The 17,323-nt window shown below is 38.2% G+C and overlaps 1 protein-coding gene across 2 annotated transcripts; it reads right to left on the bottom strand.

Moving 5' to 3' along the window:
- Positions 1–34: 34 nt before the first annotated feature.
- Positions 35–15,389, bottom strand: LOC117425083 (claudin-16-like). 2 transcript variants are annotated; one of them, XM_058993448.1, is made up of 8 exons: positions 15,034–15,389; positions 13,522–13,622; positions 9,598–9,703; positions 8,714–8,865; positions 5,763–5,898; positions 3,046–3,210; positions 2,034–2,098; positions 35–1,144 (listed from the first exon to the last, which is right to left on the bottom strand). In XM_058993448.1, the coding sequence occupies exons 4-8, from the start codon at positions 8,804–8,806 to the stop codon at positions 914–916; spliced, it is 690 nt and encodes a 229-aa protein (XP_058849431.1). In that variant the 5' UTR covers positions 8,807–8,865; positions 9,598–9,703; positions 13,522–13,622; positions 15,034–15,389; the 3' UTR covers positions 35–913. The 2 variants fall into 2 exon arrangements, with proteins under 2 accessions (XP_058849431.1, XP_058849432.1); XM_058993449.1 differs by lacking the exons at positions 13,522–13,622; positions 15,034–15,389 and having other exon boundaries at positions 9,598–9,896.
- Between the last annotated feature and the right edge of the window lie 1,934 nt (positions 15,390–17,323).

A 17,323-nucleotide genomic window follows, 5' to 3' on the forward strand; every position in this document is an offset into this window, starting at 1 on the left:
TGTGTCCCACAAATAAAAATGATGCCAACTTTATTATTTTTGTAATGTGATGCTTGAAACAGGGTTTAAATTTACTGACAGGGTGGGTCTGGCTGGCCTTTTTTAATGAAAAGGGTAAAGCTTTGCATTAAAAACATGTATTATTATTATGTGTTTATTTAGCAGACACCTTTATCCAAGCAACTTACAGAGACTAGGGTGTGTGAATTATGCAGCAGCTGCAGAGTCATTTACAATTACGTCTCACCCGAAAGGCGGAGCACAAGGAGGTTAAGTGATTTGCTCAGGATCACACAGTGAGTCAGTGAGTTTACCAGGATTTGAACTGGGGACCTTCTGGTTACAAGCCTTTTTCTTTAACTACTGGACCAATATGTAGAATGTCCATACAAGATCCTACTTGTTGCATCCTAATGTGGGAGGACACAATGAGAATCAGCTGTCAACACAAGTTCATATTTAACTGTGTTAAAGCTAAAACCGGATAGATTATTAATAAAAACAACTAGTATGTCAGTAAAAAAAATAGACTGTGGCTCATTCTTTTGTTTTTAATCTATTCATATTGGGCTAAATGTTTTCATTAAAAAGAAATCTAAAACACGATGTTACAAAGGTTCAAATAAATAAGCCAGTAAATTAAATTAGGAGCTGCAGTTGTTTCATGCTAGTTCAATAATATTAGCAGTTTGATTGATCACAGACAACGCTGGTGGTCAATGCTCTGTGAATATGGCCAGTTGAGTTCAGTATTAAACAGTGAGGTTCTGAACCAGTACCTGCTCTGTTTCTGTAGCTGAAATGCTCGTGGTACATCACAGAATAATTGAGCAGCAGGCTTACAGAAAACCTCTGTTACGTCAGACAAAGCCTCAGGGCACAGTTAAAGTAAAGACAATCGTGATAAATCAAGTCACAGATAAGTCTTGCTGTGTCCAGGGAGTGGCGATGTTGGCATGTGGTTATTGTGTCCTGTCAGGAGCAGCGTGGCTCTGTGAATCTTCCCCTTGTTCATCCTCTTGCGTGTTGAACAGGTTACTGACAGAAGCATTATCCCCACTGCACAAACACAGACCACACCCGCTACGGCAAACCAGTAAGAGTAGCCCAGCTCATACGTGACCCCGGGGATTGCATATGTGGCCTGAAAAAGAAGCAATGGAGTTAAAGGTTGCCTGGGTGGATCGCATTTCCCTCTTTTAAAATAATACAGCTTGAATCTGCTGTACGTGCTTACACTGTGCCTGCATGCTACTCTACCTTCATCACATCCCCGTCAAGTAAAGATAGAGACATGAGGAAATGAAGCATTCAAAAAGACAATGGGGTCGAAATACAATAAATAAATAAATAAGAAGAAGAAATACAGCTGCCTCAAAATGTTTAAACTTTTCTGACATTATTTAACTCCATTTTGATTGTATTCAGTAATGTTATTAAGTGGGCCAATCGATATATCCTGGGGCCAAACTCCAGCGGTATTAAGATTGTTAAAATAGCCCCTGATGGGTCCTGTTTACTCAGCTTTTGCTCAAATTACCAGTAAAAAGAGTGTAAGCATAACTTGGAATTAAACTGTAAGGCCCTTTAAATGAACATCCAATGATTCAAATGTTTTTAAATAGCTTTTGAAGTGTAGAAAAAGCTAGTGTACCCAGCTCCCGTAAAGGAAATCCCACATTATAAAAACTGTTAACCCTCGCTGCTTCTTATTTATATATTTAACTAACGCATGAGTACCTAAATTGATACATTTGTGTTGAAGTATATTTATAGTTAAAATGAAACCATGTGTATCTAGTACATCTGCAAACACATCTGTATAGTTGTACTCGAAATGTTTTTAATGAACTGTAACCATATTGATTAGTTAGGGATCAGGAAGCACATGATTCAGACGCAGGGCGGGACTGATGAGCTGTTAGACCCAGACACTTACAGACAAGCAGTCTGTACCGAATCCCCAATTTATAGTCATACATTAAATGAACTAATCATTACATGACACGTTCCACTTGTAGCTGTATACGTACCTCTCGCCTGTATTTGATGAAGGTGCCTACTGCATACCACAGCACCCCGACTGCACCTGAAGTACCTAAATATTTAGGACATAAATGACATTATAATGGTTACAGCTAACAAAATACTTTCCTAAATCGTATCTGTCACTGTTGTTACCTGTTGCTTTAACTGACATGTACTTTGAGCTACTGTGGTATGAAAGGCACTATATAAACAGATACATTGAAATTGAATTGAAATTGACATTTGGTACTACACTTAAAAGAAAGTTCTCAGTTTGCTTGCCTTGCCTTCCAGGATATCTGTTACACTTGCACTTCCTAGGTCATTTCACCTATGCCATTTCTTTGGGGTCCAACATCTTATGACCCCAGTGTTACAAAACAAAGTTGATTTGACTTCAAGTAGTTTTGGTGTAAAAATAACCCTGCTCGATAACATTATATAGTGAGTAATGCATATGGGGTAGTATGTGATATGAGAACTGCATGCCCAGCTGAGGGGGGAGGAGGGGGTGCTTACCGAGGGTGGGCATTACATTCTCATGTACAGTATCACAAACTACCTCATGCAGTATTTTTTATAATCTCTGCTGAGCAATTTTTTCCTGCCAGAGTTCTAAAGTTCTGTGTTGCTGCTTGTGGGGCGCTTACTCTATTTAGTTCATGTTAGTGAGTTATTAAACAGATAGTGAGCTGCATAATTATTTTATTTAAAAAAGTAACAACTTTGATAACTTTAACAACATTTAAAAGAAGGTTTGCATTATGTGAGACAGTAGAGAGAAAAACGCAATTGCAATGGAGCGAGAGAAGACATGAAGTATGTGAGGTACGGTTGGAATTCCTTTCAGTTTGACACCTCATGCTGGTGTTAATGAGCACGTGTTTCCTGTAATAACCAGCCAGTCAACTGAATAAGCCCACTGCAAAAATTGCTCACCAGTTATTAAATAATGCATACAAAAAATAGACATTTACCAGCTTGCCCTAATAAATAATGAATAAGGTAATGAACTACCTCCAAAGAGAAAGAGAGTCCCCGCACTCGCTGTGAGCCTGGCCTTCTGACTCCCAGCATCGCTCACCAGCCTGGTGCACCCCATCCCACAGAGGAGCATGGGAATGGCACAGATACAGACCACACACATGACTAGAATTAAGGCTCGAGTTATAACCATGTCAACTGGGGGGGGGGGGGGGGGGGGAGAAGAGATTACAATCAAGCAGCTGTCATTGATTAATGTCCACTTATTACTACAATCGTTGAAAATAACTACAAACAATAGAGGTTAAAAAAAAATCCTTCAACTTTTCATTTGGAGAGCCTTTGACTTTTGAAAAATGATCCATAAGCATCAATCTTTATAGTTTCTCAGCATATACAGCATTTGTTTTAATAATTTTACATTATTTTTAATGGGATCACAATAACATGTATGTTTAAATGTTAAAGTTAGGTATACTTATGGTCATGCATGAAATCAAGAAAATGTTTGAACTTAATGTGAAGTCAGACCACAGAACTTTCTGATAGAATTTTTAGCATTAAAAAAACAAACAAAAAAAACATGAAAAGGTAAGGTAAATAAACCTGCAAATTAGACATTTAGGGGTAGATGTGCTAAGATGGGCCAGTCGCAGTGCAAACATACCGCAGTTTGCATTTCCTTTACGACAATTCTCAAAGTGCACGTTTTGTCGTATGTACTAAGAAAAAATATGTTAATGAAGAGAGCCGCAATATATTAATTTAAATATTATTTGAGTCATCTTAGCGAGATCTCTAACGAGAGTTGTGCGACATTTTTTCAAATAAAACAGCGGTAGTTGAGTTGTGGTTTGCAGCAGTAGGAGGTGCCCGAAGGTAAACGTGCTGTAAGCCACTGAGTTACCGATATTAGATGATATTAAGAGACGTACAAAGGAGAAGCTGGCAACTAATAATAAAGCTAGTGCCAGTGGTATGGGTTGGGGGGGGGGGTCCTAGCAATCAGGAAGAACTGACTCCTCTCGAACAACAAGTGCAGCAAACTATACGTGCAGGACTGGTGTCAGGTATAGGTGTGATTGACAGCCTTGACAGGAGAGAGGAGAGGAGGTCAGCCAGATGGAGCACTGCAGCCAAAGAAGGTCTGGGTAAAGAAGGGTGGGAAGGTTTACTGCAGGGGACTCTCAGATTGGAGGGGGAAAAAAAATAAAAGGTGTTGTCGATTTATGGAGAAATGTATAAATAAATATGTTAGAATTTTTTTGTTAGAATTCCACATGAGATGGATAAAAGAACTGCCTACATGTAATAAAATTAGGTATCGCTTCAGCACGTCTCTGCCTCCCTTCTTCATAGGAGTCATCTGATGGGTGTGTTGCTACGGGTGAATCCACTTCAATCTCCACAGTCAATCTGCCAGGTATGGCTATATTATGCAGTATACAGCACACCACAATTATATTACATACTGTATTGGGCCTGTACTGGAGCGCTTCTCCACTGTGGTCCAGGCAGCGGAGTCTGCTCTTTAGCAGCCCAAAGGTGCGTTCAATCACACCCCTGGTGCGTATATGTGCCTGGTTATAACGCTCCTCCGCAGGTGAAGTTGGGTTTAATACAGGCATCAGTATCCACGCTTTTAAAGGGTAGCCACTGTCTCTTTAACACAAACAAATGTAATAACAATCAATACTATTAATAATCATTTTATAGCACCTTTTATGCAACATAGTAACACATGCAAATATATACGCTCAAGGCATTGTACAATTTAAAACAAAGGTAGTACATAATTATGCTGACATGCCAGTGTAAAAATACGTTTAGCCTCCTTGTAAAAATAGGTGTTTTAGTTACCACCACGAACACATTATTTAAATATTGAATGCACTTCCCTAACAGTCAGCCATCTCCATATTCCTTTCCTTTGCGTTTGCTACAAATGCAGCTGTTCTTAAAAATGAAAGAGTCATGAACTGACCCGGGATACTTGGCTACTACATTTGTGATTAGTAACTGGGAATCGCAAACCACCTGCACATTAATAGAATAGGTGTGTTTCCTATTCCTATACAGATGAGGGGTTAGCGGCACATGTGTGCAGTCTATTGCTCCCAATACGTTGAGGAAACCAGAAATTTCACAGAAATTTGTTTTCAAAGCTTATAAGTCCGCCCTGCTTTTAGGGAAAAAAAGGTATTTGGATGTTCGACTCAAAAATGCATTGCGCACAACCGGCAAAGCACGAGAAAAAGCGGACTAGGAAATACCTAGCGTAGCATGGCTTCTCTGGGTGATGGGCTCCAGGTCATCTTTTAAATCAGACAGCAGTTACAATTATGCTAACAGCATTGCATTTGTTTAGTACATTTCACACTACACTTCCGATTGGTTTGCATGGGGTTTGCAACAGACACAACACTTTAGTACATCTACCCCTTAAAACTTTAAACAAACAATAAAGTCACTGTTGACCAGTTTCTAATCACATTAAAACCCTGATACTGGGCATCAGTCCTTGAGCCCTTACCTTCCCTGTGCCATCTACCAGATGGCAATGCCCTCCAAGCAGGTTTCTATTACAAGCAGGTTTATATTAATGTATGGTTGTTCCAGAATACTGGTCCCAAATCTCCTGTCAGTTGGCATGTGCCCTTTAATCAGGAGTAAGAGTATTTGTGAGGTGGTGACAGACACTGCTTGCAGATGGAGCATAACTTTGTATGTCTAAAATGAGTGAAGCTCACCAGGGAGCTCCCCCAGGTATGAGGGAGGGATGTCACAGGTCCAGATGTTTGCCATGTTGTCAAACAAACACTCGCTCCAGAGACCGCGGCACCGGAAGCTCAAGCCCACCGATGCAAACTGGTCCTTCGCATCTTGCTGGGAGACAACAGCAAAAGGGCTTTTAAAGACAGAAATGAAATGATAGATATGGTAGATACAGGGTGAAAATAAGACACCTATTGCATAGCAGTTTCATCCATTCCAGGTTTTACTACGAGCTTCATTAGCCCCAGTGGATAGTTAACAAGCTCAGGTGACCCAAGAATGGACCAAACTGCTATGCAATGGGTGTCTCATTTCCATCCCTGTAAATAGATGAGGAAAAGTGTAGCTCTTAATATGACAACACTTAATTTGTGCAATATATGGAATTAAAATAGTAAAAAAGTAAAATAGAAATATAAAAGACACCTACAGTATACAGCTCAACCCTTATAAAAGTTTACCACAGCAATTTTACAGTTTGTTATGGTTTTAGCATTCATATTATCATCCATATATATGACACAATCATTAGTGCTACCTTTATAAATAATAAACAAAGTCTTCCATATGCATTATTTACTATGGTTAACTATACCAAAGTTAAATGTGATTTACGATGTTTACTTATCTTTTATTACTCATTATGGAACACATTTCTACAAACACACTGCTAATGCACCCAAGTGTAGTATGTGTGCACGCTCTATATTATTATTTATTTCTTAGCAGACACCCTTATCCAGGGCGACTTACAATTGTTAGAAGATATACATTATTTTTACATACAATTACATTATTTAATCGCTCCTCAGACCGTGCTTTCAGTGTTCTGCAGAAGCTGGGTCTGACATTTCGTTCTTGTGTGCTTTGATCTTTATCTTAATGTGCGTGCATGCTCACAGCTGCCTGCCTGCTGTGTTACAACAGGAGCGCTACTTGAATTCTCCCTGCAAATTCATTCTCTCAAGATGGGGGGTTCTTTTCAATGTCTGGTGGTAAGAATGCTATAATTCTGCAGTGACCTGGAAAAATGCGGCACTACAATTTTTTTTTTTTTAACAACCATAAAAGTTTTAAGAGATCTAGCATCAGGTAACTTTTAAATATCTAATGCTGCTTTTCTGTTCAAAATGTTGCTCAGCAAATGCTTGATCTAAGGAAAGTAATCCTCTGAATTCATCTGTTTAATTTAAACCTATATTCCTTACATTGTATTTGTAACATAAACAGAATACTCTGTGACAGTTAATGCAGTGTTTTGGTTATTTCAAAAGTAATCTTTTGCAGTTCTTGAATGTAACTAAAAGTAACTATGTTATATTTTCACATAGAATGTAATCCACTACTACATTTTGTTACCGGGCTGAAAAAGGATCCGTTACATTTACAAGTTAGTGAAAATGTAATCAGATTACAGTAATGCGATGCAGGTAATGCAACACTGATTATTGTTAAACAGCCCACTCTTCTATTTGTGGAATAACTACAGTACTCCATGAATTTTCATGGTATGAAAGTGTAAAAGAACAGCAAAGTCTAATACAGCATAGTGAAGCATGGTAAAGCATATTAAAAAAAAACATAGCAAAGCTGGTAAACTAAGGTAACTGAACAGTATAACCATGCAAAAAGCATGAGAAAACTGCAAAATCACCATGCACATTTACTGTGCAGATGTATTTGATTGACTATCTTAGGATAGCAATGCGTTTGGCAAGTAGTCTTATTTTGTAAAGGTTCAAGTTGATCAAGCCTTTCAAACATAATTGTATATTTGCTTCAGACAAAGCTCTACTGTGATTATAACAGCCTATTGGGACCTTAATAAACCAAGTAAGTTGTGACTTATCGTTGCAGCACAGTGTAAATGGGTTAAATGTGGTAGGCAGGATCACTGGGGCTGAACCACAGAGCAAACAGTGCATTTCTATTTGCCGATCTGTGTGTCATCACACCCAGCAGACCGGGTTCTCTTACAGAGGCTGTTTGGGCTATTTCCATAAAGATGGCGTCTGTGTCTGTGTATTACTATTACCTATGGAAGCAGCTCATTTCATTTTATAAAATGTAGTACAAGCAACTCCTGACCAGTCTTGTTACATCGACACTTTAAGCAATGTGGATGTATTAATAAAAATGATGAAGACAACTCTGCACCAAGTGAAAAATGACCAGCAGTCATCAGTTAATATAACCATATATTTCCCCTGCCTCCAGAGCCCGCTCCTTCTCCACCCTTGCTCCGCAGTGGTGGAATGACCTTCCTACAGATGTCAGGACTGCCCAGTCCCTGACCACATTCTGGCGCCTCCTTAAGACTCACCTCTTCAAACAGCACCTGTAGAACTCCTCTGTTTGTATCCTGGGACACTATCACCCTTCATTTAAATGTGCTTTATTTTGCTCTTATCTGCTCCCTATCTTACTGCATTTAATCCTGTACTTCAGAATACTGTAATCTGCCAAGTGTTTAACCTGTAGTATTTTGTATTTAATCATATCCTTATGTAACTATCACTATTTAATCATATCCTGATGTAACTATCACTATTATCTGCTGTATTATTGAATTGTGGTTTGTCATACTTGAACAAAAGTTACTGTATTTCTTGCTCTTATTGTATTGCTTGTATTGTAACACTTGAAATGCATTTGCTTACGATTGTAAGTCGCCCTGGATAAGGGTGTCTGCTAAGAAATAAATAATAATAATAATAATAATAATAATAATAATAATAATAATAATAATAATAATAAAATATGATTTGGAAATACTGAAACTGGACACCCTATAAAAGCCACTCACCTTTACATGGTAACTTTTTAAAAGGGGATACTTCTCAAAACAACTACAAAACCATGCTTACTGTTGTAGACCCTGACTAATCTTCCTTTCAATCATATTTCTCCAATTGTATTCCCTTACCCTCCAGCAGTCAGTTTCATTTGCCAATATTAGAAGGATAATGCCAGAGAGTCCTAAAACAAGCCCCAATATTTCTGTCAGTGTGTCCCACATGTCTCTGCCGTGCGGTCCTTGTAGTGTTGTAACGTCTTGCTCCAGTTTGTGAAACAAATCTGGAATACAGGCCACAAGCCACAAGAAAAACGTGTTAGGCTGTGACTGTAATACATTTCACACACTATATGAGTTTCTGATTGTAACTTTACTGGAAATAACACTCTTAAAGCACATGGTGCTAACAAAATACTTCCAGCTAACAGACAGCAGGTTCCATGAAAAATGTCCCTGGTACCATGGTAAACTTGCAGTATATGCATATTGCGATAATTTCAAAGGTCTAAGATTTTCTTTCATGAAAAACGCACACATTATTGTAAAGGTAACTTTGGTTGTAATTTATTTGAAGCTGTGATAGAGAAGAATATTTATCGAAGGCTCCTTGCAGATACTTCAATGTTTCCCTTCCAGTCAACTTCCAGAAGTACAGTATGGAAAAGAGTGCAACATGCATTTGCCAGTTTTATTGTTTACAAATGCTATGAAAGAAATTTTAAATCAAAACCAAGCTTGACATAGCGTGTGCCCTCTTACATGTAGGACAAGGAGATCTACGAGGTGATGGTAACACATATTAGATCAGATTCAGTTGAATAATTTTGTTAGCTATAAAAAGACCACCATACTATACCTTTTAAAATCAGTTACACCTGACATTAGCAGCATGGTCAAAGCTATAAACTGTATAAAAGTAAATTAGACCACACTGTTTTACTACAAAAAATATTTTTTTCTTTAAATCTTACGTTTATATTTTCTGGACCGGAAACATTAAAAAAAATGCCTACCTTGTCTGATGAATATTGTGTGCCTTCCAGAGTTAATTTTCCCAGAACTTATTTGGTTTTCCACATAAAATCACAAGAAACCCTCCTTCAGGACTTTCTCAAGCCACTTAAACAGGAAAAGAATTAAAAACATTTCTTCTAGCTTTCTGCAAGTGACTTATCCACACAGTATGACTGATTAACAGACCCCGAGTGTGTGCCAAAAAGCCAGTGGGGTTCAGATTGAAAGCAATCAGTAGTGGCATGTACATCTAATTGATGACATGGGCAGCACTGTGTAAAGTTAGATGTACATCTAATTGATGACATGGGCAGCACTGTGTAAAGTTAGATGTACATCTAAATGATGAAATGGACAGCACCTGTGTTTATTTCTGTAATCAAATAATAATATACATCTTGTTTCTTTAACTCTAAATTCCAGATGGTGTCACCGTTACCAGCTGTTACTTACTCTTGTCAAACTTTGAGGCCCAATCATTAGCACTGGGACCTGATTTTGTGTATCATTATAGTTAAAGAAACAAAAACAATGTCATGTTATATATAGGCTTGCTCCTTTTTTTGGGGGGGGGGGGAATTACTAAATACTATAATAAATCCCTCACCTTTTAGACTAATGTATTTCTTTTTGAGCCGACCCAAGTTCTTTACTGAAACACCCTCTGTTAGTTGTGCAACAGGCTGCAGCGGCTTTGTTGATTAATATGGTCATTTTAAATGTATTCTTTGCTTCTGACCAGTAGGGTGGAGATTTTCAAGAAAAGAAAAATCGCAGCAAATAAAATGGGTGTTAACAGTGCTCTGCAGCTCCTCCTATTAAAGACATCTCACATTCATTTTAAGATATCTGGAAATGACTTCCTGTTCATTTAAAGACCTCTCTAAATCATTTAGAGATATCTTGAAATACCTAAACAGGGAACATTTTCACAGGAAGGAATTTAGAGATTTCCGTCAGGACAATTTTGCGTTAAATAACCACCTGTATTAAAATACAAATCTTACAGATTTCCAAAAAACCTTGAAACCAAACAATGGTTGAAGAAAAATAAAGTAGAATACAAATAGTTGAAGTTATTTAGAGATATCTCTAGATGACAGTTTGGTGTACTATGCTAGCAAAACATTATTTAAAAGACATCTGCATATGATTTACAGATATCTCTAAATCTGTAAATTTCAAGCTATCTTAAAGTGCAATTTGAGATATCTCTAAATGATCATTTGGCTTGCCATAGTACCTGCAGGTGTGGTTCTGTTAACATGTAAATTACATTTTAGAAGATTAATATAGAGTTTTAAAATATAGTTCACAAACAGTAAAGTGTTATGAAACATTACGTTCACAAATAGAGCACCAGACATTATCAAACACACAATTTATGAAGTGGCGACTAGGTGACAATTTTCACCTCAAGTAATCGGCCTACTCCTATTTTCTGTGCCGTTTTCTGTTTTTTTGTGGAATATTTCATATGTGAAGCTTTATTTTATTCCGTTATTGGTCAAGTTTCAGAAATGTCATCTAGTTTGAAATAGGGAGTGAGAAGGGGGGGGGGGGCTAAGAGAACAAGAAGCTAGCAGTTAAAGGAGAAAAGAAAAAAGGAGAGATCTGAAAAGTTTCACTGCACTGCACCCATACAGTTTAATTTGGTTTAGTGAAAACGAAACATGTCTAGCCCTAAAGGCTATTGAGTAGGCTAGCTGGCACAGAAATACTACATTTACTCATATTTGCAATTTCATTTCTGTATGTGTGTGGGCCACTCTCTGGCACTGGGGCCCCGGGCGCTTGCTGACGCTGGCCCTGGTGCTCCAATATAGAATTGTAATCATATTCCCTGAATCTCCCTACCTGTCTTGGAGCTTCCTTTGAACTGGACTAGAAATCATAAGTACCTGCACTGAACCGCCTTCATCATTCCTTTCAGCTCATGACATTGTGACCTTTCACCAGCCAGTCTGCATTCTCTCAATATACATGCAGAGTAGGTGTCCCCCATCACATTTAGTTTTATTTGGCTATGATGAAGTTAAAATTCCATATGCCTGGGCTGAAAAAAAACATGTGGTAAAAGAGGAGCTCTTCAGTCCAGCCTAGGGCCCAAGGAGAGTGGATGTCTGTGCGCTCCTGTCTTGGTCACTAAGGGCTTGGGTGAATATTGTTAACTCCAGACCCTGCTTAATGGGACTGTACCTTTTGATTTATATAACTTTTGATTTTAAAGTGTACCACCCAGTATTGACCCGCATTTATTCTGTAACTCTTGCCATCGACCAACCTGTGAAAAGAAGAAACATGGACTGTACATGAAGATTATTGTCAGTTTTACTTTCTGTTTCTGGAAACTAGTTTGTGACATTTCCTAGCGATTTCACAAAGGCAGGAGTTTAAAATCAGGGGGCGCCATGACCATTAAAAAGTAGAGCTATGGCGACACCAATAAAGCTTTGATTGCAGACCCAAGTTGCTCAAGTGACATTGATTGAATTCTTCACAAAGGGAAAATTGGCAGAAATATCCTCTACTACTAGTATCTTAAATTATTGTGAGAATGAATTGCTCTCCAATTAACACTCACCCTGAACAACTTCTTCACATTCAGACAGCAAACAATTTAATCACCTTCAACAAAGCAAAGTACACAGCAAGATGAAGCACAGTAAATAAGGCAATGTACGAATGAGAGGAGGCTATTCTGCCCAGTTCCCAGTAGTTGATTGATCTTAAACTTTGACAAGTTGGGTCTTAAAGTGATTCTGCATCAACAGCATGACTAGGTAATCCATTCCATACTCTCACCACTCTGTGTGAAGAAATGTCTCCTTCACTCTGTCCTGTCTGCACTTAATCCCCATCTGTGCCCTCTGGTCCTGGTGTCTATACTGTGCTTGAAGTATTGGTTAGGATTAGCTTTTAGGATTTTAAAGTCCCCCTTATTCTTTTTTGTTCCAGGCCAAACAGATTTTTGTAACAGATCAGTACACAGTATAAGCGATGGTTAAAGTGGGGCGGTATATGCTGGTATGCATACGGGTAAGAAAAAAAACTGACGGTATGGTAAACTGGCAAATTAAAAGAAATCTAGGGGGAAGAACATTATATAAATGTTATACTGCTGCAAAACACCCTGCCCGGACCTCTTTAGTTTCGAACAAAAAACTTTGACTTTACTGTCTCTACATAGAGTGTGTTTCACCTCAGGTCATGCCCTTATTCTCCGGAAGCACTTCCCCTATAGGTCACTGTACCCGCGCATTTTATGCATTACTTATGTGTTGGAAATCGTACCAGTCAAATCCTACTGATTTGTGTTGAATTTTGTCTGTTTTATTTTTGTGTAATAGTTTTATGATGTCAAAATGAAAAGAGCAAACTAGGCCAGCCAAAGCAATCTAAGACTGAGCAATCACCGAGTGACGATTCCGACAGTTTGGACACAAAAACATAAGACCTACATAGACTGAACTAAATTAGTAAACTTCCCATCAGCCAGGATGTTAATATCTGGACAAGAACAAAGCAACTACCCTGTAAGTATTAATTCTGTTGATTACCCTGATTGCTGTAAACAACAATATATGGAATACAAAGAGAAATATAGACTAAATAGCTGTTTTTTTCAAAAGGTTCTGTGGTGATGCAAATAAATGAAATACTGTCTATTCAAGGTGTTGCATGAGCCCCCCAGTGGGAAGCATGTAGTATATCCTTGTTTGACAGCACCCCAAAACTTCAACAGCAGTCACTAAACAAGTTTTTTAAATATTTAATTTATAGACCTGTTAGGATGCGTAATTTAAAAGCAATTGATGGTAAAAACAATTGTATGTTTTCATTGTATAACATTAAACCACACGATCATGTAGTTATTGTAATGCAGTTATTGTTCCAATTTACCAGAAAAGTCTGGATCTCACCTTTGTTCAGCATGTTCATCAGAAGAACACTAGGTGGCAGTGCTTCACCATGTCTACGCTTGGCAGCAGGAAATGTGCGAATACATTCTTGAATGACAGGTCTGTAATCAGAACATTTAGAAATGTATTTTACTAATTATGTATAATTAGTCTGGCAATTCTCAGTCTGGAACAGTTTTTGGATGAACATCTTACTACCTGCTCTTTCATAGAGAACATATTTAAAGGGTACCTGTAGTGGTAATGCATATAGAATCATTTCAATAGAAAACATGTGGCTGAAAACTTTTGACACAATTTAAGCCCCTGCTGGGCCAATTCATGATATAAAAGCATTAAAACAACGTTAAGCTTCTATGCATCGGGGCTCTCATGTGGCGCACAGGATATGACGTTGGGTTGTTGATTTCCCTGTTTCCGAACACTGCTAGTCTATAACTGCAGCTAATTTTTTCAACGGTATTTATTAGATTATTATGGATGAAAAAAGTCAAATAGAAGGGTACTCATATGAACCGTTGAGGTCTGACTGCCCCAGTTTAACTTCGTCAGGCAGCGATAGTGAATATTCAGACGAGGATAACGGGGCGTCTGCAACCAACCTAATCTGAGAAAACTGAACCAAGAAGGCTCCCAATACTTGGTGCCCTTGTAGTAAATGGGTTTTATGGAAACACTGCTGCAATAACTTTTGTCTATGTATCAATTATTTTTTTTTATAGAAAACCTCCATACCATGCAAATTAAAAGTAAAATCACTAGACTTGTACTTCAAGGTACATAGCCTATACAGAACAAAGCACTATGCACTGTAACTGGTCAAGACACGTTTATTATTATTATTATTATTATTATTATTATTATTATTATTATTATTATTATTATTATTATTATTATTATTATCATCATCACTAGTAGCCGTTTACATCCCTATACATTGTTTACAGCCTTTTGTAGGCTACCTAATAAGAAGGTTTATTATTCCTGAAACTAAGAAAAAGGAGAGGTACTGGTCTGAAAGAGAAAGGAGGAAACACACAAACAGGCAGTTTCAACCTAAAAATACAGTAATTGTAAATCGGTAAAAAATTACAAAAACCACTCGTTTCAGTACAACAGAGACTAACAAGCAATATCACTCCAGCCAGAGCAAATTTCAGCAGAGAGAACATTATAATTTCTAGAGTGAGAACAAAGAAAACAGCATGCAAACCTACACACATATGCGTAAACAGTGTAACAATATCCAAACTGGAAAACGAAAATAAAGAGAAAGCAGGATACACACTTTTTTGTATAATTCATACAAGTGTTCTACTTTTTCAAGCTTTTGTAAATGGCTACAACTGATAAAAAATAAAGTACATCATTGTGTGCAATAAAAAGCCTGTATACTAGTATCTTGGGCTTCGGGTGACATTGACCTTCGGTCTCGCCATTTATCTTGCACACTTTGATGTAGTTTATTCCTTATTGTTAATAAACACAATTGAGTTATATACAATGACCTACCTTCTGATGATTTCATTGTGCTAAACCAGGGGTTCTCAAACTCGGTCCTGGAGACCCCCTGTGTCTGCTGGTTTTCATTTCAACCCTTTGCTGTGTGATGTTGTCTTCTTCTTGTGGGCAAATATTGTTGGCATCACATCAGGTTTTAGCCTCGTCTTGCATTCATACCCCAGAAGCTCTGCCTGCATGTTCCTTTCGTAGCATTCAGGTTCAAAGTGGTCCTCACACACGAAAGAATTTCGACCGAATGGAAAGGTTGTCAGTGTATGCCCCGTTCTCAAATTCTGTAGTCATTTGTTTTGCTATGATTGCCCATTCTGAATTAATAGGCTTTGGCACATAAAATAACATTTTAGTCTTATTTTTATGCTTATTATTCAAGCACCTGAAAGCTTTGCACTCCCCATGTCACACGCTATGGGTTTTCACCGCTGTATCCCATAAAGACATGCGCGCAACTTTTGGCCTATCAGGGAAATCAACGACTTTACGTCACGTCGCTGCCTGAAAAGCTCCATTATGGACAAATAAATTGAAAACATCGCTAAACGTGCGCCTTGTTGACCAAATCAGTGCAGCAATTAGAGTCAATGTCATGTCAGTGTAGCAGTGTGGAGTAGTGGTTAGGACTCTGGACTCTTGACTTGAGGGTTGTGGGTTCAATCCCTAGTGGGGGACACTGCTGCTGTACCCTTGAGCAAGGTACTTTACCTAGATTGCTCCAGTAAAAACCCAACTGTATAAATGGGGAATTGTATGTAAAAATAATGTGATATCTTGCAACAATTGTAAGTCGCCCTGGATAAGGGTGTCTGCTAAGAAATAAATAATAATAATAATAATATTGGATATGCGTTGCACAAAGAGAGCTTTGTTATTTGGGGGTACAGGTAACCTTTAATGAGATTTAAATGAAGTCAAACAGTGATGATAATTACTTGTCTGCTGAAGAATCAGACAGAATCAACACCCAGTTTGATGCAGACAATGAGGAAAGCAGTAAGGAGACAGAACAGTTACTGCTCAAAATAGTATGATCAACAGCAAGCTCATCAGTAATGTGAGGCAATTTCAAATTCCCGGGCTGGGCCCGAGTTTAAAGTTCTGTTCACTTTTTTATGTATAAAAAGAAGTTTCTTTGAAGGTCTGCCGACCCAAGCGACAGTCCAGTCCTTATTATTGTTGTGAATGATTATAGGAGGTAGGTCAGTAATATCCCGGGGTGGGCTGAGCCCTCTTTTTATTTCCCGGGGGGGGCTCAAGCAACCCATAGTCGGCGCCTATGACCTGAGGGATTGTGCATTTAGACAAAATTGGCCAATTGGCCTACATTCAGTGTACTGCTTTTAAACTACATGTGTTTTGACATTAAAAAAGGTCTTGTATCAAATTACTCACACTGGAGCCCAGTTCATATAAACTACATGAACACAGTTAATTAGAAAACACTGGCGTGAGTATTAGTGTATGAAGTACAGCTGCAAGATCTGTGCACACCACAGAGAGACTCGTGGGACAGGAGTGGATATTAAAATGAAGAATTTAATTTGTACACAGCTAGTGTTGGCATAGCTCCACCTACAACAAGCTCTTAAACTGCAGTTTGGTTTTTGTGTTCAGTAATTGGCAGTACGAAAATACTTTGTTGTGAGGTTATACAGCTGGGAGGAAGTCTGCATGTGTGGTAGAGATCTTGCTCAAATTTATATTAAAAAATTCTTGAAATAACAAGGGACTTTTAAGTGTTATCTTCAGTGTATAGCTAATATATAAATCTAAACCACGCTTTTCTGTTTATTTTATTCGAATGACACTAAATGTTTTAGAGCATTCTAGCAGGAGGCTGTGTTCAGTCTGTAGCCTTGGGGTTGTGGAGGAGTCAGCACTGGAAGCTGAACCTTTCAACCCAGCCCTCTAACCAATGCAATACAGAACTGTCCTGTTGCACAGGTAGATACAGAGGCTGGTATATTGCCAATGCAATACAGAACTGTCCTGTTGCACAGGTAGAGACATAGGCTGGTATATTGCCAATGCAATACAGAAATGTCCTGTTGCACAGGTAGAGACATAGGCTGGTATATTGCCAATGCAATATAGAACTGTCTTGTTGCACAGGTAGAGACATAGGCTGGTATATTGCTAATGCAATACAGAAATGTCCTGTTGCACAGGTAGAGACATAGGCTGGTATATTGCCAATGTGTATTTCCTCCTTATCTGGGGATATCACTGACACTGTTATCTACTGTACTATTGAATCATATTTTGTCATACTTGTACTTGCTTG

The sequence above is a fragment of the Acipenser ruthenus genome, chromosome 20 (assembly GCF_902713425.1).
Source record: "Acipenser ruthenus chromosome 20, fAciRut3.2 maternal haplotype, whole genome shotgun sequence".
NCBI classification, from domain to species: Eukaryota; Metazoa; Chordata; class Actinopteri; order Acipenseriformes; family Acipenseridae; genus Acipenser; species Acipenser ruthenus.

Bases quoted from the DNA above. Each gene is read 5' to 3' on its own strand.
- LOC117425083 (XM_058993448.1), bottom strand. From the start codon at position 8,806: ATGTGGGACACACTGACAGAAATATTGGGGCTTGTTTTAGGACTCTCT. The intron at 5,899-8,713 runs GTAAGGGAATAC...GTTGTCTCCCAG, and splicing joins ATGAAACTGACTGCTGGAGG to CAAGATGCGAAGGACCAGTT. The intron at 3,211-5,762 runs GTGAGCTTCACT...CCCCCCCCCCAG, and splicing joins ATACCTGGGGGAGCTCCCTG to TTGACATGGTTATAACTCGA.